Here is a 20,828-nt window from a genome sequence, read left to right on the forward strand (position 1 = left end):
CTTATAAATGACCGCCCTCCTGACCAGCTGTTCTCCATTTGGTCAAGAGAGCTGAACATTACAATCTGTGAGCTTTGCTTTTTTGTTTGTTTGTTTTTTCTTTAAAGCAAAATATAAATGTCTCACTGAGTAAACACTACACTGCAGAAAATATTTTAAGGAGATGATGAATATATACTAATCAGCATGTAATCATTTTTTATATATTATTTGAAAGTGAGTGGTCTAGCTTACATGAAGTAAATACAGAGTTGTGTCCTGATGTGGGTGGGGTTGGTTGGCACATGTGTCAGCCTGCCCAAGTGTAAGTGCTGTTGGAACAGAACCTCGTATCTCCAGAAAGCTAACTTTAAGTAAAAACGTTCTTAATTTTTATTTTTCCAAGTAATTTTGTTGGTTTGTTCATTATGAAACAAGTCACAATATAAAGGGCAACTGCCTTTTTCATATTATGTCAAAAAATTAAACATGGACAAAAGAGGTTTTGTCCCGACAGTAACGGGATGCTACTCTATACACTATACGCACACTAACTAACATGACTAAAAGGCAGTTCTTTACTGTATCACTGTATATTAAATTTACATTTGTCAAACTCAAATTATTTATTAAATATAATTGAACTATTAATTCAAGCAGTAAAAGATAATATATTTTAATAAAAGCTAATAGTAGAAAAACGCCCTTTAAATCTGTAAAGTAGCTTTTTTTTTATATTATTAAATACAAGTGAATGATAAAATAAACAACATTCCTAACTTATAACCTATTCAAAGTGTTTTTGAATTGCCATTGAATCATTTTATTTGTTGTTTGCCTTAGATTAAAATCTCAGGTTCGTTGCTGTTCAACATTTTGCCTCCCATCTCCATAACATATGATTGGGGCCAAGTGCACAACATGAATTAGTTAAGTTGTTTTTTTTTTTTTGTCAGCTAAGTTTTGATTTGCTGCTAGCTGAGTTTTCCTAATGTATGATCTGCCTTGGATATACGCCAGAAAGTGAAAACTGTGCCAACCAACCCCACTCTCCACTATATACACATATATTTATTTAGATTAATACAATCATTATATTAAAAATCTTTGCTTAGAAAATAGATCATTTCTGTATTTTCACAATGTATTAAAATAATTGTAGGGGAGTTCTCCTAATGATGTGGGTAATTTACAGTTCCCAATTTAAAAGCACTTGTTCTGACCACTCAGTAAGTCATGTATTACTCCACTCATAATATTGCTCTACGGACTGAAGCTTTCTTTGGTATTACTTATTTACCCTCGCTTTGTATTTCATGCAGCACTGCATGACTGCATGAATAAGTCTCGACTGCTGAGGATAAATTGGCTATATCACTGTTCTTCAGGCTTAACATGCTGCACTGTCAGTGAGCACTATACTGCCCCATTGTCCTTCTTGGCCCTGCTGTGATTTCTCAGATGCAAAGTCAGTGAGAGACACCAGCAAGGCATTTATACGTGATCTACCACGTAGCTCTGGTATGAATGACCCAGAAGTCGTGGTACTTCCACCTTGGGCACCACCCAACACTGGGCCAAGTGGCGCTTACTTGGTGTGTCCTTCAGGGTCTTATCCTGTAAGGTGACTGGAATGTGCTCGTCCCCTTTTTTCAGCAGGCCCATGGCCAGAGAGCTGTTCTTGCTTGTCTGAGCGTGGTGGAACCCAGTGCCATGGCTGTCCGTTATCCTCACCACCTCCATGCGGCTGTGTTGGAACTGTCCTGTGAGGAAAAATGGAAGAAGAGATTCTCAGCTTCTCTTTTAGTAATGTTCTATGTGTAGGCTGGCGCATAATCTGGTAAAAATGATACGCTCTACAGCTGATTTTCATTTATGTTGCCACCAATGGATAAAGTTCGTAGAGGATGCAGATAGAGAATTTTTTATTGTGAAGGAAATACGGCACAGAGCTTCTTGACCCAAAGCCAGCTGGATGTCAGGGTCTTCTTTGAGGCAGAAGAGACCTCTGGTGTAAACGTGGATGATGGTGAGAAATATTCAGTGGCAAACTATGACTGTTAGAGCTAGGCCTTCAGCTCATTAATGTCAAAACAGAAAAGACACCTCCACAACGATACTCATTTCTGTTAGCACCGTTATAGGATTTCTCATAGGATTATGAGGATTATTAGGATTTTTTATGGCTGTTCTAGATTAAACATGGGTGTTTGAAATTCGTAAATGACATTCCATGTTTAATTAAAAGCTTGTGAATTACATCATGATATGTAATACCCTGAATGTTGTGTTATTCCTTCAGTCATCATGGCATAAAGCTGCTGCTGCTGCTGCTTTCCATGTCTAAGAACTGACTAAAACCTGGTTAAGCTTATATTCACAGTCAGTGACATATCTAGAACTTCCAGAATGACAAATGACAAAACTTCCACTGTTACTTCCTTTTTATGTTGGTGGTTTATCTAATGTGTAAGGGCTTCTGTCCAGCTCCTGAAGGCTGGACCAATGGGAGAACTTGCATTGCTATCTCTGTTTATATCCTAGGGAGAGAAAAAATCCTGATAGGACTATATTCCATTGGGTGTTTCAAGATTTTGACCCTTGAGCTTCCAACTAAAACTATATGAAAGCATTTCTACACGTTTTTAATACAACAAGCATTAGGATTCTATGAAAAGGAAATTAAGTGAAAATAAACATTTATTTTTTAGTTATTGAAAATTATTATGAAGGTTTAGAACACCCTGAGGGTTCCCCACTGGAAATACTACAGTGACTAAATTTGAGAATACATTGAAAAGTACATAAAACATCTGAAAGAAAAAGAAGAAAATACAGTGTACATACCCAGTAGCCCTTGGGTGAGACTGGACAGTCCATTGCTCTCAGCGATGTAGTACCCCAGATGCTCAATCTGGAAGTAGCTGGGGTGACTATATCGATGGAAGAGGACCAGGAAGAGCACACCCTTCCCAAATTCAAGCCAGCAGCTCTGGTGTCCGTCAAGCACAATCTTCCAGCCAGGGCCAGTTACAGATCCCTGCTGATTTGTGGGCAGACTTTGAAGGCCCTCCCCCTTCACTACCACGGAGTCTATTGTCAAAGTGATGTTTATGCCGCCTTTAGCAGCTCTGATGGTTATCTTGTCGAAGAAGGTACGAGTCCGGTCCTCCAATCCGAGCTTAGCAGGAGCCAGGATCAAATGGCCATCCACTATAATGCCTGCAAAATGTTAACAAGCAAAGCCAAATATTTATTAATTGTTGCAATCATAACATAATTTTTGAGTTAAAATGGGGAGAGGTTCAGATATACGTGTTACTGCAATATTTACCTTTGCCTGGATCTTCTAGAAGACGTAACACATCATTGGCCTCGCCATCAACAGTGAAACACAGATTCTGACGCAATTTAGGGAGTGTAACAACAAAATGGGGGTCTCCATCCACTTAAAAAACAGAATGAAATGTGTTTTTTCATATTTAAAAAGCATAGGAGACATTATTAAAATTCCCTCTCAAATGCTGCATAAATGTTTTTCACTTTCAAATAAAACATGCAATAATGATGACAGTAAAACTAGAAAAATGCATTTTCTGAAAGTGACTACAGCAATGATTGTGCATTTTAAGCAGTTTCCAGGTGGTTGTTAGGTTTTTTCCAGACAGTTGCTGTGGTATTCCAGGAGGTTTCAAGGAGTGTCGCTAAGGGGCTGCAATGGTATCCCAGGTGGTTGTTAAGTAGTTGTTAGGGAGTTGCTAGGGCTCTGTGGAAATCCCAGGTCCTTGCTGTGGTGTTGCTAATGAATACAGTGATGTTTCAGGTGATTACTAAGGTGTTGTTGTGTGGTTGCTGTAGTATCCTGGGTGGCTGCTAGAGTATTGCAAGGTGGTTGCTATGGTGATGCTAAGTGGTTGTTATTGTATGCCACGTGGTTAATATGGAGTTGCTAATTTACTTATCACAATATAAGTGGGCTGCTTCACAAAGCGCAATCACTAATTAATAGATTTTTCACATTGCAATGATAAAGTTTGACACTCTTTTGGGTCCCACCTGAGGAGGAGAAGATTCTAACAGAACTTATTGAGGGGGGGTTGTCCGGGGCAGCTGAAAGAAAAAAGGAGAATGAAATTAAGATAAAATTAATTCTCTAACATCCACTGTGAAATAACACTTTAAAAGAACTTGTAAGACACATCACATAGAATTATTCTAAATGTACGAGAACTATTTATGAGTATTCAGTGAGAACTACTTACCAGCTGCTTCTGCATCAGGATCTGTAAAGAAGTTTTGTATATTATATATTCACTATGAATGGAAGCAGTCTCATTATGAATAGATGACAAGTGACATATTACTAGAGGCTGTTGTATCAGTGTTTGTTCAGTGGGTTTATTTGACTTACACGAGTCATAATGGATGGTGTAGTCATAGTCGTAGTCATATGTGACATCATACTCTATAAAATGGATTAAAAATTGAAAACTGATTTAGGGTATATGTAGCTTGTAAAAACTATATATAAATACATTACAGTTATCAGTCAGTGTTCTTTTTAACTGTACTTTTGTATAAATTACATACCTTTGACAGCTTCATTATCTGGACAGAGGGTAAAAGATACATTAGATATACACCTGCTTTAGTTTTACTACCCTATTTTTTTATGCATGCCACAAATTAGTAATCACAATACAGTTACTCAGACAATTACCTCAACTACTTTTTTACATTTTGCAAATTAATTTAGGAATAAAACCACAGAAGTACACAAAAATACATGTTGCAATTTCATGACGTATATGAAGTATAAACATCTAATAAAACTGACCAGGATGGATTGGACTATAGTAGCACTTTCTTAAACTAGATCATCAATACAAATACCAGCTTGATGAAAGTAAAAATGAAAGAGCTACAAGTGTGTAATTTACCTTTTGTCTGAAACTGGATGGCTGTAGAAACATCTGGCAGACAGAGGAGAGGATGTTTGTTATTGGTTCAGTATCTATAATAAATAAAGGCAGAAGGACTACAGCTTTAAACTTATTCATTGGGGTATTATTATATATTTAGTGGGAGGTCATGAAGGGTGTGCTGTGGTGCTCAGAACTGTAGTGCTGAGTTGTCAAAAGATGATAGTTAAAAGAAACTTTAAACTTAACCAGTCATGCACTCTCAGCAAAAAATGTTCTATATAGAACTAGGTTCTGTGATGTTTGCTGCTATATAGCAATTATAAAAAGGTTCATTAAAGAAGCATAAACCACGTTTTTTTTTAACAATATGTGTACCTAATAAATTGTTCATTTCTCTACATTGTTATATGAACTGCTATTACTCTTCTATCTACCGTTTCATTTTGTTAATGTTAATTATTTGACTACTTATAGCAGTTAAATCTTAGCAAGAGGTCTTATGTAGAGTTAAATATAGTAGGCAATAAGTCTGTTGACAAACTATTGTTCTGATGTCAATCTGTGATGAGATTCAGTCATGTCACTGCTGATTGTCTTGGAATGCAAGCTTTTTTTCCACACAGTACTCCACCAATACATAAATCTAGGTGCTGCAGTTTCTGCATTAAATTTTTAAAAGTAGAAACATTGAAAAAATCTAAACTTTCAAAACTACCTAGGTCCAGACCAGTGTCCTTATAGCTAGTCATGGCCATGAGCTGTTACTTCACTTGTCAGAGTAGGATACGCTAATAGTGTTAAAAACATGGCTGAAATACATTAATGAGGTGCATGCCATGGGGAAGGAAGATAACTGCAGACAAATGTAGTTCCATTTGCATTTCAACCTCCACAAAACATTAAAAATTACTGTATAAATATGCAGCTGCTACATAAGTAAGCCCTGTTGCCCACCTAGAATGACCTGAAAGAGCTTCAATGGTACATACCTAAAATACCAGAAGCTTCCCACAGCTTGGGTGCATCTGTGAGGCCTGGCATAGGGGCAAAGGTGGCAGCTACAAGAGTGGCAATGTCCAGATCCACATTTACTTCTGGGTCAGGGTCTGCAGCTGGAGCATTGGATATGGGGACTGCCTGAATATCTGGCAACAAAGTAGAAACTTCGGCTGTAGTGGAATTCTCACTGTCAGGTGAGGATGTGGGTTTCCCCACAGACAGGACTGGAGGTCTCACTGAGCTGGTTGTTGTTGTGGTTTTGACAGGCACAGCAGAAGTCGTAACTTTAATAGTGCTGTGCAGTGTGGTGGAACTCTTGGTGGGTGGAGTAGCTGCACTGGTAGAGTTAAGTGGTAGAAGGGTGTTCTTTCCAGGGCCTGGAGCTGCTACAGTTCTCATGGTGCTGGCTGGAGCGGTGGAGGCCTTGCTGGAAAGAGAGGCAGTGGTGGTTTTAGATGAGCTGGGTCGTAGGATTGTAGTCTTTTTGGGAGATGGAGGTGCCACATTTTTGTCTGGCAAAGGAGGAGTGTTTCCTGGACGCCCTGTTGTGTGCAGCCCTGGGGGGGCGGGATGTGGTCGAGGGGGTTTGGTGAGAGCAGGTTTGCCTGCTTTGGGAGCTAAGATGGAGTTGGACTTTTTGCTACCTGTGGCAACAGTAGTGACCATTTTAAGGGGAGAACTTGTGGTCTGTGTAACCGTGGTTCCAACACTTGCTGTAGTGGTACTGGCAGGTCTAGTTGTAGTTGTGGGAGAAGGTGCAGCAGTTGGATTTGGCTCCTCACTGTCTGGTTTGACCACTACCAATGAGGTGACAGGTGTGACAAAGTTGTATTTGAGTGAAAGGTTGGTGGCTTTCTCGATTAGCAAGCGCTGTGCCATTGGATCTGTGCTGTTGATTTTAGCCAGCAAGAGCTCCTTGATTGTGAAATAGGCCCAGAGACGATGCACAAAGCTGGAGATCCTTTCAAGCTCCCTTGTACAACCAAGCAATGCTGTGGTCCCATTACCCTCAGCCTTGGCCAGGACAAGTTCATTTGCCACTTTCATCTTCTGCTTTGAGTCTCTTGCTGTCAGTGAGACTTTCAGATCCTGTATTCCTGGCTTAATTTTCCCTGTGACCACCAGCTCAGAGCCCTGGAAGTAGTTGGGGAAGAGAGCACGGGTGACATCATAAGCCTGGTCATCTATGTAGGACAGCTGGATGTCTGATAGCAGTGGACTGGCAACTTCGTCATAGAACCCCTTCAACTGGAGTGCAGCATCAGCATCTTCATACACCTGAGAGTACAAGCACATGATCAAAATGGATACATCTTTTTTAGCTAGTTCATTTGTTCTCTGAACTTTTAGTAGTTGGAGGTTTATTGCTGCCTACCATTCGTGCTATCCCACGGTTCTCCATGGCCAAACGTTTCAGCAGAGGGAAATCTGCATCATCCCCAAATGCCAAGCAGAACAGCGAGACTGAGCCCAGGGCACTTTGCGCATTATGCAGAATGATGTCCTGCGCAGTCACTCCGATGGTAGCCTCTCCATCAGTAAGGAAGATAATCATTGGTACTTTGCGTGGTGATGAAGGTGAGGATGAGGTGGGATTGACCAGCTGGGCTGCGGAAAGGAGAGCTGCATTGATGTTTGTCCCTGGTGAGATCAAATGGAAAGAGAGAGAAGTTACCAGTGAGTGACACTTAGGGATATTTTATCAACCTACACAACTTCATGAAGATATTTGTTGAATGGTATAAGTCAGTGAAGGTGAAGATACCTACAGCCCTCTGCATTGATTTTCCTGACAAACTCCCGAGCATCCCGTATGTTCTGCTTTGTGGCCTGCACGGTGCGACCTTTCTTCCAGGTGTGCACCTTATCCGAAAATGTAATGAGATTGAAGTAGTCCCCCTCACGGAGGTCACCCAGGATGGTAGACATGGCAGCTTTGGTCTGTGTCAAAGTAAAAGTGCAAGTCCTTATTTACTGACTGTGAATTCTACCTGTGCTTTTTATCAAGATGCCTTTTATCCACTGTTAAAATGTCAACGATACCTGTTTGATCTTAGTGCCGATCATGGAGCCGCTGATGTCAATGACAAAAATGACATCTTTAGGAACTACTGGCAGTCCCCGTGGAGCAAAGAAATGAACAAAGTAGCCATCATGCACCTGGATAATAGGACCAAAGGAACATGTTACAAGTTCCTTCTGTCTACAGCAGAAAGCTTTATTGGGTTTTGCATAAAAGTGCCATAACCTGGATGTCTCCCATGAGATCTTTCAGCTCCACGTCATACTGAATGACAAAGTCTGCATTGAGTCCCTTTGGGGAGATGTTCTTTTGCTGTTGCAGGGTGGGGCTGTAATGAACATGAGCGCAGTATGGGTTCTGCAGCACCTGTGTGGAGGGGGGAGCTTCGGCCTCAGCTGGAAGCATGTGCAAACAGTTTCAGAGTTTCAGCATACTGAAATCATTGAAGGTCATTATAGTAACTAGCTTGATAAAAGCTAAGGCCCAGAAAAAAACTAAAACAATCTTTGTGGTTTATCTGAATTGACTAAGAATTACATCAAATTGTGCAATACAGAGGTATTTCAGGACCACAACTGTGTAGCACAGATACAATAGATACCAATATAACATTTACACACATTGATTCTATAACATCCAGCTTAGATCTGATCTATGGTCCTGAAATGTTATTATAAGCAAGGGTTAAATTGGAATTCTTCCAATACCTGTCCTGTGCAGTTGTCTGGTTGTACCTGTAGCATGACTGAACTGAACCATTAACTGTATTGCCACAAGAAAGATCATGTTTTACAGGAAAATTTAAAGGCCAGTCATATTTCCGTTTTGATCTGGAGTCTGACAGTGTGGAGAAAAAGTTTTTAGAAGTGGTACATGAAGGTGTCCACGTAATATCTTAGAAGTTGCTTTTGTACCACCATGGTGACTTCAGTTAACTGTCTTACGTTTACTAAGCCAAATTTTTAGGGCTGTTTTCAAAGACATTGATTAAGCCTAGGACTAAAGTGGTGAAACTCCGTTGGAAAGTCATTAAGTCTAGGATTAGGTTTACTCTTGGTCTTGAAAACTATGCCTTAGCTATGACCTTACCTGTATCTAAATGCTCTAAATGTCCAGATTTTATTGTGTATAAATGGCACTAACTAGCTAGTTGCCTATAATGTAGGCTAACTAGCTACAGCAGCTACATGATTAAGTTAAGTTCCAGCGCTTCACAAATTACACTGGTGAGTTGCACCTGGGACAGTGTTGGTGAGTAGTCGGCTGGTCCTAAGTGGTAGGGCTTTGATAAAGTTGATTCCGGTCTTCTCTGCTATTGTAACATCCACAGAGAGATTCTGCACTGGCTGTCCTGGCCTCAGGCCCAAAGCCAGCTCATATCGACCCAGTCGCCGTGTCAGCAGCTCCTCGTAAGTCAGGGAGAAGGACATTTGGGTTCCAGGAGGCACACTGATGGCCACCCGGAACTTCTCTATCTCCCGCTCCCTTCAAACCAGAGAGACACCTTACAACTTAAATAGTGCAGGAACAGAATTCATTTTTTGTGACATTAATATGTTCTTCATTTCCCTATTTCTCATATTCACGTATGGAATGTTAACAGAGCATTTTATATGGCAGACTGGCAGAGGTAAGAGAAACATAGTCAGAGCCAAAAGAAACATGGTTTAATCCCAGCAGAGACAGTGTCAAATATACTTTTGGACTCACTTGGTAGCAACAAGTCCTGCTGTTTTCCCTTGTTTCTTGGCCGTGTCATAAATCTTCCTGGCTGCAGTTCTCTCTTTCACTTCAGCCACAAACACCTTACCGTTAGATGTGCTGAGAGGTTAATTAGAAACGAAATTAGTATATAGTTATGTTGCATAAACAGGAGTTAAAACTAAAGGGAGCTATCATGCCTAAGCCTTCAAAGCTCAGGTGAACTCAAGACTGCTTCCCCTGTAATGCATCAATTCAATTGCTGCAAGGAATAGTTAGGCAAAAAATCTTATTGTTTATCTTATTGTATCTGCTTACCCCAGATCTAGACAGTCAGCCTAGACAGATTTGATGTCCCAAATTTGGTCCTTTAGTTTAGCACTGAAGCTAGCATTGCCACAAACAGTCAATAGCCACCTAAATCTTTTTCTGTAAATACATCCTAAAAAACCTCTCTCAAACCGCATTCAGCTCTTAATTAAGGCTGAACTGACTTAAATACACAGTATGACACTGTGAGCTGTAAAGATGCTAAACGTGTTGTCTAACATGACTTCCCACAGCTTTCAGCCGAACAAAAATTGTTTATTTTTTTAGGTCACAGAAAGTCGTACTGTGTCCTAAAACACGCACATGCGCATAACCTTAATAAAGAGTGATTGCAGGTTGGGCAGGTTGAACAAAGTTTTGGAGAGAAAAGATTTGGGTTACTGTTATCTCCTACTGTTTGTTAGCCTTGTACCTCCAGTGCCAAACTAAAGAAACAAAGTCTAAACTCATATATATGATCATATTTTGACTGGTCGACTACAACTAGGACAAGTGGAAAATTTGATAGCCAAACTATTACTTTAAATGTAAAGACCTATCTAAGCTATCTTCTTAGCAAAATAATGTTTTAAACATGTTCTATAGGTATGGAAGTTTAAGTTTAGTTTGAATTAAATGGGTAGAAAAAAGTTTTTTTCTCCAAGAAGTACACTAAAAAAGACGCAAACAGGAGGCGAGGTCGACGCAGGGGTGAGCAGAAAAAGTCATTTCCGTCAGAAAACATGATTACTGGAACACCCCCACCACGTATACACCCTGTTACCTAATATACCAACAATTCCCCCATGCTTTACGCCCCCATAACTCAAAAACTGCCAGTTATGCAGGCCTTATATCCTTTTTGCGGTGGAGCAAAGGGACGAAGAAGCTAAATATAAGATTGACCCCTTTAACCAAACATATTTAAATAAAAATCAACAAAGACCCACCAAAATAAACTGGCAAGCCTGAAACAGAGCTTGTTTAGGGCAGAGCAGGGTTGAATGGGGAATTTAAGGGCCAGTGGAAAATAGAGGTAGCTGTATGTGTGCTGTATGAGACGCCTGTGCGATGTGATGAACACAGGGCTCTCAGTTATAGCCTGTATAACAGTACTACACTAAAGACAAACATATATCTGTGTTGACAAGATGGGCTTTTGTTTGAGTGCATTTGAGGCATTGTGTGCGTCTATAAATGCATCAGATGTGTTTTAGCTCTTTATAAACTGACCTACACGTGGGCATAAGTGTGTAGGTGCATTTTACTTGCTTGTGTACTGTATGTGTTTGTGCACACATATATGTATGTATGTGTGTACCTTGGCTACATGCCTTGGTAAACTCCAGTGGGCAAGAAAAGGAGGGGGAACACAGCCAGCTCGTGTAATTTTCTCTATTAACTCTCTGACTTCTCGCTACAAAGCCCGCTATTCATCTGCCCCTTCAAGTTCCCCTGTTCGTGAGCTACTTCCGTCCCCAAATCAAGCTCCTGGCTGCTCTACCAGGCAGCCATTTTCTTATTTGTGGGCGTTTTATTTACACTCTGCATTCTTTCTAAAGGAAAAGTGGTTTTCAGGCCTCTGGCTCACACACAAATGTGTCTCCTTTCTTCCGTTGAGCACTGGAGAGACGTCCTTTGAAGTTTTATTTCTGGATTACACCTCTTGCTGGTCCGCGTGGGATGAGGGCCACATTTATTTCCATTCATTTTTTGTCTTGCAGAAGCTTACTAGTAATATTTGGTGACAAATGAGAAGTAGAAGTTATTTTTGATAATTAGGGTTTCAGGGATTAATTGCAGTGCGTTTATTTTTACCCATTTCCCAAGTGATTCATTCCCCAGCAGTGAACCGATTATAACCCTGCCGTGTCCCATGGAGCAAAAAACAGAGATTACAGGAAGCCCAATGCTACCTACTACAAAATTTCCCAGAATAAATCTCTTCACTATAACATACCATAAAGGTGATAACATTTGTTTTTTCTTCTCCTATATGACAAATCAGTATTACTTTGAGTGGATAACACAGGTTGTACTCCACTTATACAACAGGACTTTGTAGTGCTAATGCTAAGAGTCATTTGAAAGTATTAGTAAGGCTAATATTTGATCAACATGATAATCAGATATTAAGAAACACTAAAGCTATTCAAATAGCCAACACTTATAAAACCATACACTTCTGTAGCAAAACAAACATTTGTTTATCAGGCTAAATTCTACCTTCTACATTCTACACAGTTCCAGCTCTGGACAGACTCTTTGGAGATGAGCATGACTGTCGAGACTTCATTTTGAACTGATTTTAGGCATCAGTTGGTATTAAGTCCAGGTGCAGCACGGTTCAGTTTCCTATTACTCTAGATTGCTAGCTAGCATTCTCTCAGTCACATTTATTTCCAAGAATAAATGAGAACGTGCAGGCTAGCCAGCTGTCTGGAGCAGAAGGAAACTGTGCTGGGCATTAACAACAGGAAAGACTTAAGTCTAGTCCATTATGTGCTTGGGTACACTTGACATTACAGCCTCAGACCACTGCTAAAAAACACAGCACAGACCATCATGCATTCCATGCTGGTCTAAGCTGGTCTGTGCTGGTTTATGCCGGCCTAGTGATGCTTTAGCTGGTCACACAGCATGGCCATGCTGTTTGATCAACCTCCCAGCATCGAAAACACAACATAGGCTGGTTTTGCAGGTGATCAACCATGCTGGTCTGTGCCAGTTTTTCTAGCAGGGACACATCAAGATTTTCCCATTATTGCCAGTTTTGGTTCAGTCTGTTCTGTTTGTATTTGCCACTGCTTAAACTGAGGTGCATCCTCCACTGATTTAGTCTATAAAGTTAGCATTCTGAGATGTGAGGTTTGAGTATGACAGCAGCAATATGCCATAACAATTTCCAAATGCTTATTCCCATCATGTGACAATGAAAAACCTTCATTAGTTACTTTATTGTGATCGTCAAAACCTGTTTTACTTAGTTGTTATGAGCTTTTGCATCTACTACTCCACTTATCAATCCAAAAAAAGCACTCGCCTCTTCCCTAATCTTTAAAGCAAGTCATGTTACTAGCTAATATGTTCTAAAGCTAGAGACTGAACTTTTAATACACACATTTAAGATGTCTTTCTGGATAACACCATGAAGTGGAGGAATCAAATGTATTATTTGTGACTCACATGGTGAAGTTGGAGATGAAGGCAGAGGGAGGCAGGTCTACCTCAAAGGCTGCCTCTTTGGTGAGATGGAGCTGGTTCCACACTGTACTCTCCACAGTGGTGATAGCATAACGGGAAATGACAGTGCATCGCACATGGTAGTCCGTGATCTTCAGCTAGGGGTAAGGAGGAGACCAAAGGATACATCACATAATGAAAATAGCCAAAAACAGGTTCTCTTAAAAATTAAGGTGCCAAAAATGGATTCTTTGCAGCAAAGCCATAGAAGAGTGCTTGCTGGTCCTAGAGTGCCCCCTGCATTACACATTGTAGTGTTTTCCCTACTCTCAACACACATAATTAATCATTAGTCAAATTAATTAGCAAGCCATTCCTGCGAAGTGGGTATGGTAAAACAGGAAAACAATACAATATGCATAGCAGGGGATACTTCAGGACTATGGTTGGGAGCCATTTGGATGGTTCTTCAGAGAACCTTTTATGAGCAAGATGTGCAAGATGTTTAAAAACTTGCACATAGTAATGGGCAATATACTTCTTCATCTGGTACCTGTTGAAATGCTTCTTAAATTATACGTTTTGTCATTACCGCTATACCCGTATGCAAATAGATGCAGATAACGTGATATACAGACAGCGCAAAGCATGCTGATTCCCTTACCTCTCATGTAGAGAGTTGCATCCTAAGTTAATTTAATCTAGTTTATTTTCAAAGGAGCAGACCTCAGATTGTCATGGGTTAATGAGCGAACCAGGGGAAAAAAATGTAAAGGTAAAGCCAGTTTCTTGGGGTTACCTGTTAGCCATTAGCCTAGCATGGAAGTTAGGAGCATAAAACAATATTCAACAGTTTTTATGAGGCTAAAGTTTCCTATTTGCCTTGAATGCCTCCAGAACATAATTGCTGCACCATTTAAGATGGAAGGTGAACATTTGTGCAAGAAGCTGGTGAATAAGCTCAATTTGGCTTTGAACTGTTTTTGCCAAGTTCAGAGAAGCCAATCTCTGAGGGCTTTACATTCACTTGTTAGGGTTACAAAGCAATATTGACATCTGTCTATATGTTGTTTGTTTTTGGTTTTGCTATTTTGCCCAATACATTTTTTTAGATGTACTTCAGTTGTTAAATATTGCTCTTATTAAAAGTGATGGGACATACAGAACAATAAGAAATTGTTGAAATCTTCAGAAAAGGTTTATTTAAACATCCAAAATAATTTTATGTGAAAAAATATACATAAGGACATTATACCATGATATATACCAAAACTGTCAGTAATATTAAATATACTGTGATATAATCTTTTGCCCATACCTTCCTCTACTGCTCGTACATAATGTAAAGGTTTTATACCAGTTATCCTTTAATTTTAAAAGGGTACTTATAAATTCTGGAAGATATTTAGATACCATACACCTCTGTACAACAAGGCATTTCTTAACATCTATTTTGTATTTTTATCTGCACACTTTGCAGATTGTTAATCCCCTGCCGTCAGCTTGGCCAGTCCAGAGTTCTAACGGCAGCCCACAAGAGAGTGAATAGCTCACCCTCTGTTTGCTTGGCCCTCACTCAGACCACATTGATCTGGCTACGATGCCAGGCTAACTGTGAGAGAATGAAAAGAAAAGTTGTCTTTCATATGTGACGTGCAACAGCATAATTATACCTAGTATCAATTTATTCAATCACTCTATTTCTTGAACTGCATTGTTACTTAGATTTTATAATGCTCCAAGAACCTTAAAAAAAGTCTTGTGCTCTTTTGTGTTTATAGGTTAACACCACACCACACCAAAGTCTCCGATCCAGAATCAGTGTTTCATTGCTGGTTTCCTAAATTAGACTCCGTCTGTTGATCCTGGATTCATCAGTTAGTCAGTATCAAAAATGAGTCATATTATTATTGTTTATTCAATACAATAAACAAACTTTTGAATCTTGTAGCTGTCAACAACTTGCGATCATCTTAGCTGTATGCCATGCCAACTGAACCCAATCATGTTTCGACACAACTGAATTGAGTTTTTGTTAACGTTTTTAGAGATACACAAACACTTAGTGTTTGGAAGTAAAACCCAAAGAAGGTGTGTATTATGTACAGTACTGTGCACAGTCAGAAACCATTTATTTCATTTCCATTCAAAGTAGCCATTATGTACATATTCATTTTTTTTTGCATCAGGAAAAGTAGAAAGTAGAAATTATAAATTAAACGCAGAAGCTAAATATAACATCAAAGTTTTCGGTATTTAGTGTGTCTGTACTGTTTCCGTTCTTACTTTCATTCCTTCAAAGAAAGCTGAAGGAATATTCTGCCATGATTCTTGTAAGCATCTCTTTGTTTGATTTGCAAATGTTCTTTTATGTGCAAGTTACTCATTTTCCTGCACATGGAAAAAAATTATATATATAATACTATATTTTCTGCTTCTCACAATCCAATTAACCCAACCACATTCAGTGATGTTGAGGTCTGGACTCTGGAGTGGTCAATTCTTGTGCTGAGAGCATAAGCAGCTTCTTTGTATAATTGATCTTTTTTTTGTTGTCTATTTCCTATTCCAGTAATGACTTCCTAAGAGATACACATCCTTTCAGACCTATAGTGTTGAGTTGTCTTCTCACAGTGGAAGGATGGACAGAAACACCTGTGGATTTTTTTTAGATCTGAAGCCAGAGTAGAGCTTGATTTTCTCCTCTCTCTCAAACAATAAAGCTTTAAGTACTGTGGTTTAATGTGTCTGATGGGGACAGTTTTGGTGATGTTGATAGAAGTCTTTTAATAATTTCTTTAACCTCCAGTTTTGGAAACTTCTGTCTTTTCACGTTTTCCTTTGACTTTCTCCTTCATTATGCATCTTTTATATCGAATATCCTCTGAAATATCTCCTGAAAAAGAGCAATGTTTGGAGCATACTGTAACAATCCCTGCACTACACATCTTAGTATTTCTCCTGCTCTCAATGCACCTTCCAGCATCCTGTAGTTAAATGAAATAGCAAAGCCCTTCCTGAGAAATGGATATGCTAGAGCAGGGCTAAGAGCCTGTCCCATAGCTTGTATTTAATGGTCATTTAAAGTGGAATTAAGTAAATGAACAGTTGTCTGACTTTTGCACATAATATATTTATATATTATGAATAGATTAATTGTATATAATTATGTTCACCTACTGAAAGTAAATAAGTAATACATTTTAAAAGACTTCAATTTATCTACATAATTGAGAAGTTAATATGGTGTTCAGTCCACAGTAGCAGGCAAATTGTAACTTTATCTTACAGCCAGTAATAATGAGGCTACACAGTTAAGCAAAGCATAGAAGGAAGATGCACACCAGAAATGGTAGGCCAGGTGGAAAGACATCGCACAGAGGGTTAGTAAAACATAGGGAAAGATACATTTAGTATGCATAAAGGGAAATATATGACTTTTACTCAGTGAGTTGCATTGTCATGTTAAACACTTATCTTACTAATCTTACAAGTCAACAGAACTAAATAATTTCACTGACATGCATTTGTTAAGTAACCAACAAAAGGTGGATCATTCATAGGTTAGTTAGCAACCTTTGTTACTAACTAACCATGAACATAGAGTTAGTAGTGTAAAATATAACAAAGCAACACTACAGTTTTCCTCAAAACAAGATGCAACGTTGCTATGTGTGAGTGAAAGGCTACAATTGCTGAAACATTAGACATGCAGGCACTGTTGCTCTCTTTAATGAAAATTGGAAACTTTGATCATGATCCCCCTCTTCACTTGAGTTTCATGTTCAGTTTGTGCATTCAAACAATGTTACTGAATTGCTGAAAGTATACATACATTCTGATGAAGCTTATTTTGACCACACATGTACAGACATATGCAAAAGTTTGAACTCTGCAGGGCAAATAGCATGTGTTGTTGATTTTTGAAAGTAACTTTACAGGGCACAAAATTATTGATATTTTTGCCAATTTTAGTAACTTTTTTAATCTTTTAACATATTGGAAAAAAAAACTAATAAAATGTTCCCTAACTTTTGTACTTTTTTCCAGTATGTTAAATTCATCAAATAAACAGTAATTGTGCAATAGATTGTGCAGAAGTGTGTTCTCTGCAGCGGATGTGTAACTTATTTTCACTAAGAAAATCAACTGAAGCTTAAATGGAAAAAAAAAATGGAAATCTTTTATGTCACATTTGGGAAAATTAGACAAATGCAATTAATCACGATTAATTACACAAAAGAACATGATTAATTGAGATTAACTACACAAAAGAGTGCGATTAATCACAATTAATTTTGCTACTCATAATTATAATTATGACAGCTTCCGTCTTTACATATAATTTTGTTCTTTATTTGATGATTTTACTAGCATTGAAATGTGGGTCCTGCTGTTGCCTCACATCAAGAAGGACCTGGGTTCAATTTCCCGGCTGGGTGACCAGCACCCTTTCTTTCTGGAGTTTGCATGTTCTCCCAGTGTCTGCGTCGGTTTCCTTCCACAGTCTAAACACATGCAGTCGGGCCAATTAGAGATGCTAAATTGCCTCTAGATGTGAGTGTATGTGGATGTGCATGTCTATGTTTCTGCCCAGCGATGGACTGGTGACCTGTCCAGGCTGTTTCCTACCTTCCACTCAATGACTGTTGGTGGCTCCAGCATGACCCAGAAGGATAAGCGGCTTAGAAAAAATATGTGTGTGTGTGTGTGTGTGTGTGTGTGTGTGTGTGTGTATGTGTGTGTTGTAAAAGTATATGACTGTTATTGCCCAAAGAAAGCACAAACACTTTGGAATGCTTGAATAGAAATGAGCTTGATGATTGTCCATTGTTATTCTGTTCCAGAGGCAAGTGTGTCACATTCTCAGTGGTCATTCAACTGAAGTGAACTCCCATGGTTCTTGAGTGCTTGAGGCCCAAAATGCCTGGCAGAAACAACCACTGCACATATTGTTAAAATTACAAGGACCTCGTGGAGTAAATGTTTTCACCAGTGACCACACTATTGTTCCATTCAGAGTCAGAGTGCAAAACACAAAGGAAAACATGGTCAGATTATCTCAAGATTTTCCTTAATGATAAAATTATGTTGTACTTACGGCTGGTTTAGCTGCGCTGCTTTGACGCCTCAACCTCTGGGGACAAAACAACATCACACAATAAGAATGATTCTCACTAAGAATACATTACGCTTGTCACAAATATAAGGTGATATTAGTTTGTTCTTTAAAAAGAACATGTTTTATCAAACCCTATCTGGACTAAACGGTTAACGGTGATGATAATGATGTTTTATCAAGCAGTCAACCCACACTTTGAGTGTTTATACCACATAGAAAATTACGGAGTCAGGGCTTTTTTTTGTTTAGTCTGGCGTTTGGCACAAGTATGAATTACCTGGCTCTGAAACAATTGACCACGTGTTGGAAAAGTGAATACCAATTCAAGCGTCTGTAGGAAGCAGTTTGTACTGCGTTAAAATCAAGTGTAACTGCATTGGCACCCTGGGACAGAAATCACTTTATTTCCTTTAAGTAGTAATTTGCATCACCACCATCTGATAGCCTCATCTTTGTACAAATATAGCATCATCGGAAGAAAATGTGGGCCAAGAGACCAACAAACCAGCCACTTTACTCTTAGACGCCAGTGTGCAAGACTTGGTCAGGGCTTGGTGTCGTAGTGAAAAAGCTTGAATCAAAGCCATTCACAGAATGCCTGCGAATGGAGCTAAATGTCAGTACTGTACGCCGAGGGCCAGTGAGGGGTTTCAGATGTTCATTTTGCACACAAATCATAGTTGTGTCAATATATTACCACACATCCTGGAGGGATGCTGTAAATAAAACGTAAACAAACGGCTGAGTGGGGGGAACTCGTTGAGTGTGTGCTGTGCTTGTGCTGGCACTGGTCGAGCATTCTTTAGAAAATCACTTCTGCACACTTGGCACACCTTAGAAATGCATTATAAATTCTGTGTTAGTCTGTGTGCCTTTACAGGACAATTCTTTCAGTATTGCTGCTACTGTGTGCAGGTCTGTTTATATGCTTTAATTAAAGTAATTCTAAATACCCGGATTCCTCAATAGCCATGTTAAACATATATTTCTCAAATCCTTAATATGAATGTAATCATTAAACTCAATGTTTTTGGCTAGGTCTTATCATACCTAATATGGTTTGTATCAACTCACAACCTACTGTAGACCATTTTAAATGCAGTGACACCGTACATACACTGGTTTTCTTTAGTCCAAAGAGTTCTTAGTAGTTAGTAATGATGTAATTGGAGCCTTCTCACCTTTCCTTACATAAAGTCAACAGAAACTAAAGATGTATCTAATGGTAAAGAACATCTGGTACTGTGCAGAAGTCAATGAGCACGCTTCATTTATTTTATTGCATTTTCTGCTTCTCACCATCCAAATAATCCTAAATAATTCCAGAGTTTCTTCTTCTTTGTCTTTTTACTTATTTGTCTTTTAACTCTTCTTAGTATGTGTTCTTTATCTGATGATGACAGCTTTGGTGGTTGTTAGGCGTCCCATTTTTCTGCATCTTCTATTAGTTTTTTTAACTAATTTTGTAAACTCCTATTTTCCTTCGACTTTCCCCTTCCTTATGCAGATGGATTATCTTATTTCTAATCTCCTCAGAAATATCTCCTGAAAATTGAATAACGTGTACTTATTGGTCATCTTTTGACTGGAATATACCTTAAATATAAATTTTTTATTGAAAATTATATGTAAAAGGCTAAAAGGGAAAAGCTTTGCTAAATCACTATCAAACTTTTGTAAATGGTTCTTGGTTTGTACAGTTCTAGTCAAACCCTTTCATGGATTCAGAACCTTTATGTTATGTCACATTATTTCAAATACAAAAAGATGGTTCTTTAAAGTACTATCCATAGAAAAGTTCTTTAGGAAAGCATAATTAGTTCTAGAGTAGGAAATCTGTTTTTGGCATTTGTATTTGTAAGTGTGTATACTCACCTTGAGAAAAACACCCTTTTCATATCCTGCTGCATATCCACTGCTTACAATCACCAGCAGGTTTAGCATAATCCCAACAAGATTAATGTCCATTTTACTGATGCTCTCTGTCCCTGCATTCAGTTCATACAAGTCTCTGGTAGTCCAGTCATCCGTTCACTCTACTGCTTCCAACCTCATTCTAGCCGCATGTGGTGCTTTCTAGGACAGAGAGCTGCTTTTGTGAGAGTAACTCAAACCCCTCCCATCGACTTAAGGCATCAAGGTTGTTTCTGAGACCAAGCAGGCAAAAGAAGAGATGAAGATGTTAAAGCTTGTGTATAACCAGGCTCCCCTCAACACCTTTGGATGAATGTTAGGGGGGTTGTTGGCCTCTGTGTAGGCTGCTGGAAATTTCGCAGAGTCTTGCCATCAGTTCAAGGGCAAAAGAATCCACAAATTGTTAACCCATGAAGTCCTGCCTTTCATGTGTTCACTTACCCACCCACCCAGTTAAACACAGGTATGGTGCTTGTTTTTCCATGAGCTATAGTCATACATTACTGTCCAAAACACTTAGGCATTTGTGTGATTCCTGTAGGTAAATATATAATAAAGCTATCTCTAAAGTAGTTTACAACTATTTATTTTTGAAGTGTGTCTCTGCCAGTAAAACACAAAATAACTTTACAACAAATTCAAAGAATCAAATATATAAAACACAAGAAGAATG

The 20,828-nt window shown here is 38.9% G+C and overlaps 1 protein-coding gene across 1 annotated transcript; it reads right to left on the reverse strand.

The window, feature by feature from the left end:
* Positions 1–690: 690 nt before the first annotated feature.
* On the reverse strand, positions 691–20,292 carry itih6 (inter-alpha-trypsin inhibitor heavy chain family member 6). The gene is made up of 18 exons (XM_017694317.2): positions 20,117–20,292; positions 18,221–18,256; positions 13,123–13,277; positions 9,637–9,747; positions 9,164–9,411; positions 8,152–8,321; positions 7,947–8,063; positions 7,673–7,844; positions 7,279–7,544; positions 5,894–7,181; positions 4,920–4,952; positions 4,570–4,587; positions 4,391–4,444; positions 4,242–4,262; positions 4,036–4,089; positions 3,314–3,427; positions 2,827–3,201; positions 691–1,742 (listed from the first exon to the last, which is right to left on the reverse strand). The coding sequence occupies exons 1-18, from the start codon at positions 20,207–20,209 to the stop codon at positions 1,474–1,476; spliced, it is 3,594 nt and encodes a 1,197-aa protein (XP_017549806.2). The 5' UTR covers positions 20,210–20,292; the 3' UTR covers positions 691–1,473.
* Positions 20,293–20,828: the final 536 nt, after the last annotated feature.

This window comes from Pygocentrus nattereri, chromosome 9 (assembly GCF_015220715.1).
Source record: "Pygocentrus nattereri isolate fPygNat1 chromosome 9, fPygNat1.pri, whole genome shotgun sequence".
In the NCBI taxonomy this organism is placed as follows: Eukaryota; Metazoa; Chordata; class Actinopteri; order Characiformes; family Serrasalmidae; genus Pygocentrus; species Pygocentrus nattereri.

What these genes read in the sequence shown, in the direction of transcription:
- itih6 (XM_017694317.2), bottom strand. Translation starts at nt 20,209, where the DNA reads ATGGACATTAATCTTGTTGGGATTATGCTAAACCTGCTGGTGATTGTA. An exon ending in ACCGTGGGATAGCACGAATG is followed by an intron (nt 7,182 to 7,278) that starts GTAGGCAGCAAT and finishes TTGTACTCTCAG; the next exon opens with GTGTATGAAGATGCTGATGC. An exon ending in GGAAGCTTCTGGTATTTTAG is followed by an intron (nt 4,953 to 5,893) that starts GTATGTACCATT and finishes TCTGTCTGCCAG; the next exon opens with ATGTTTCTACAGCCATCCAG.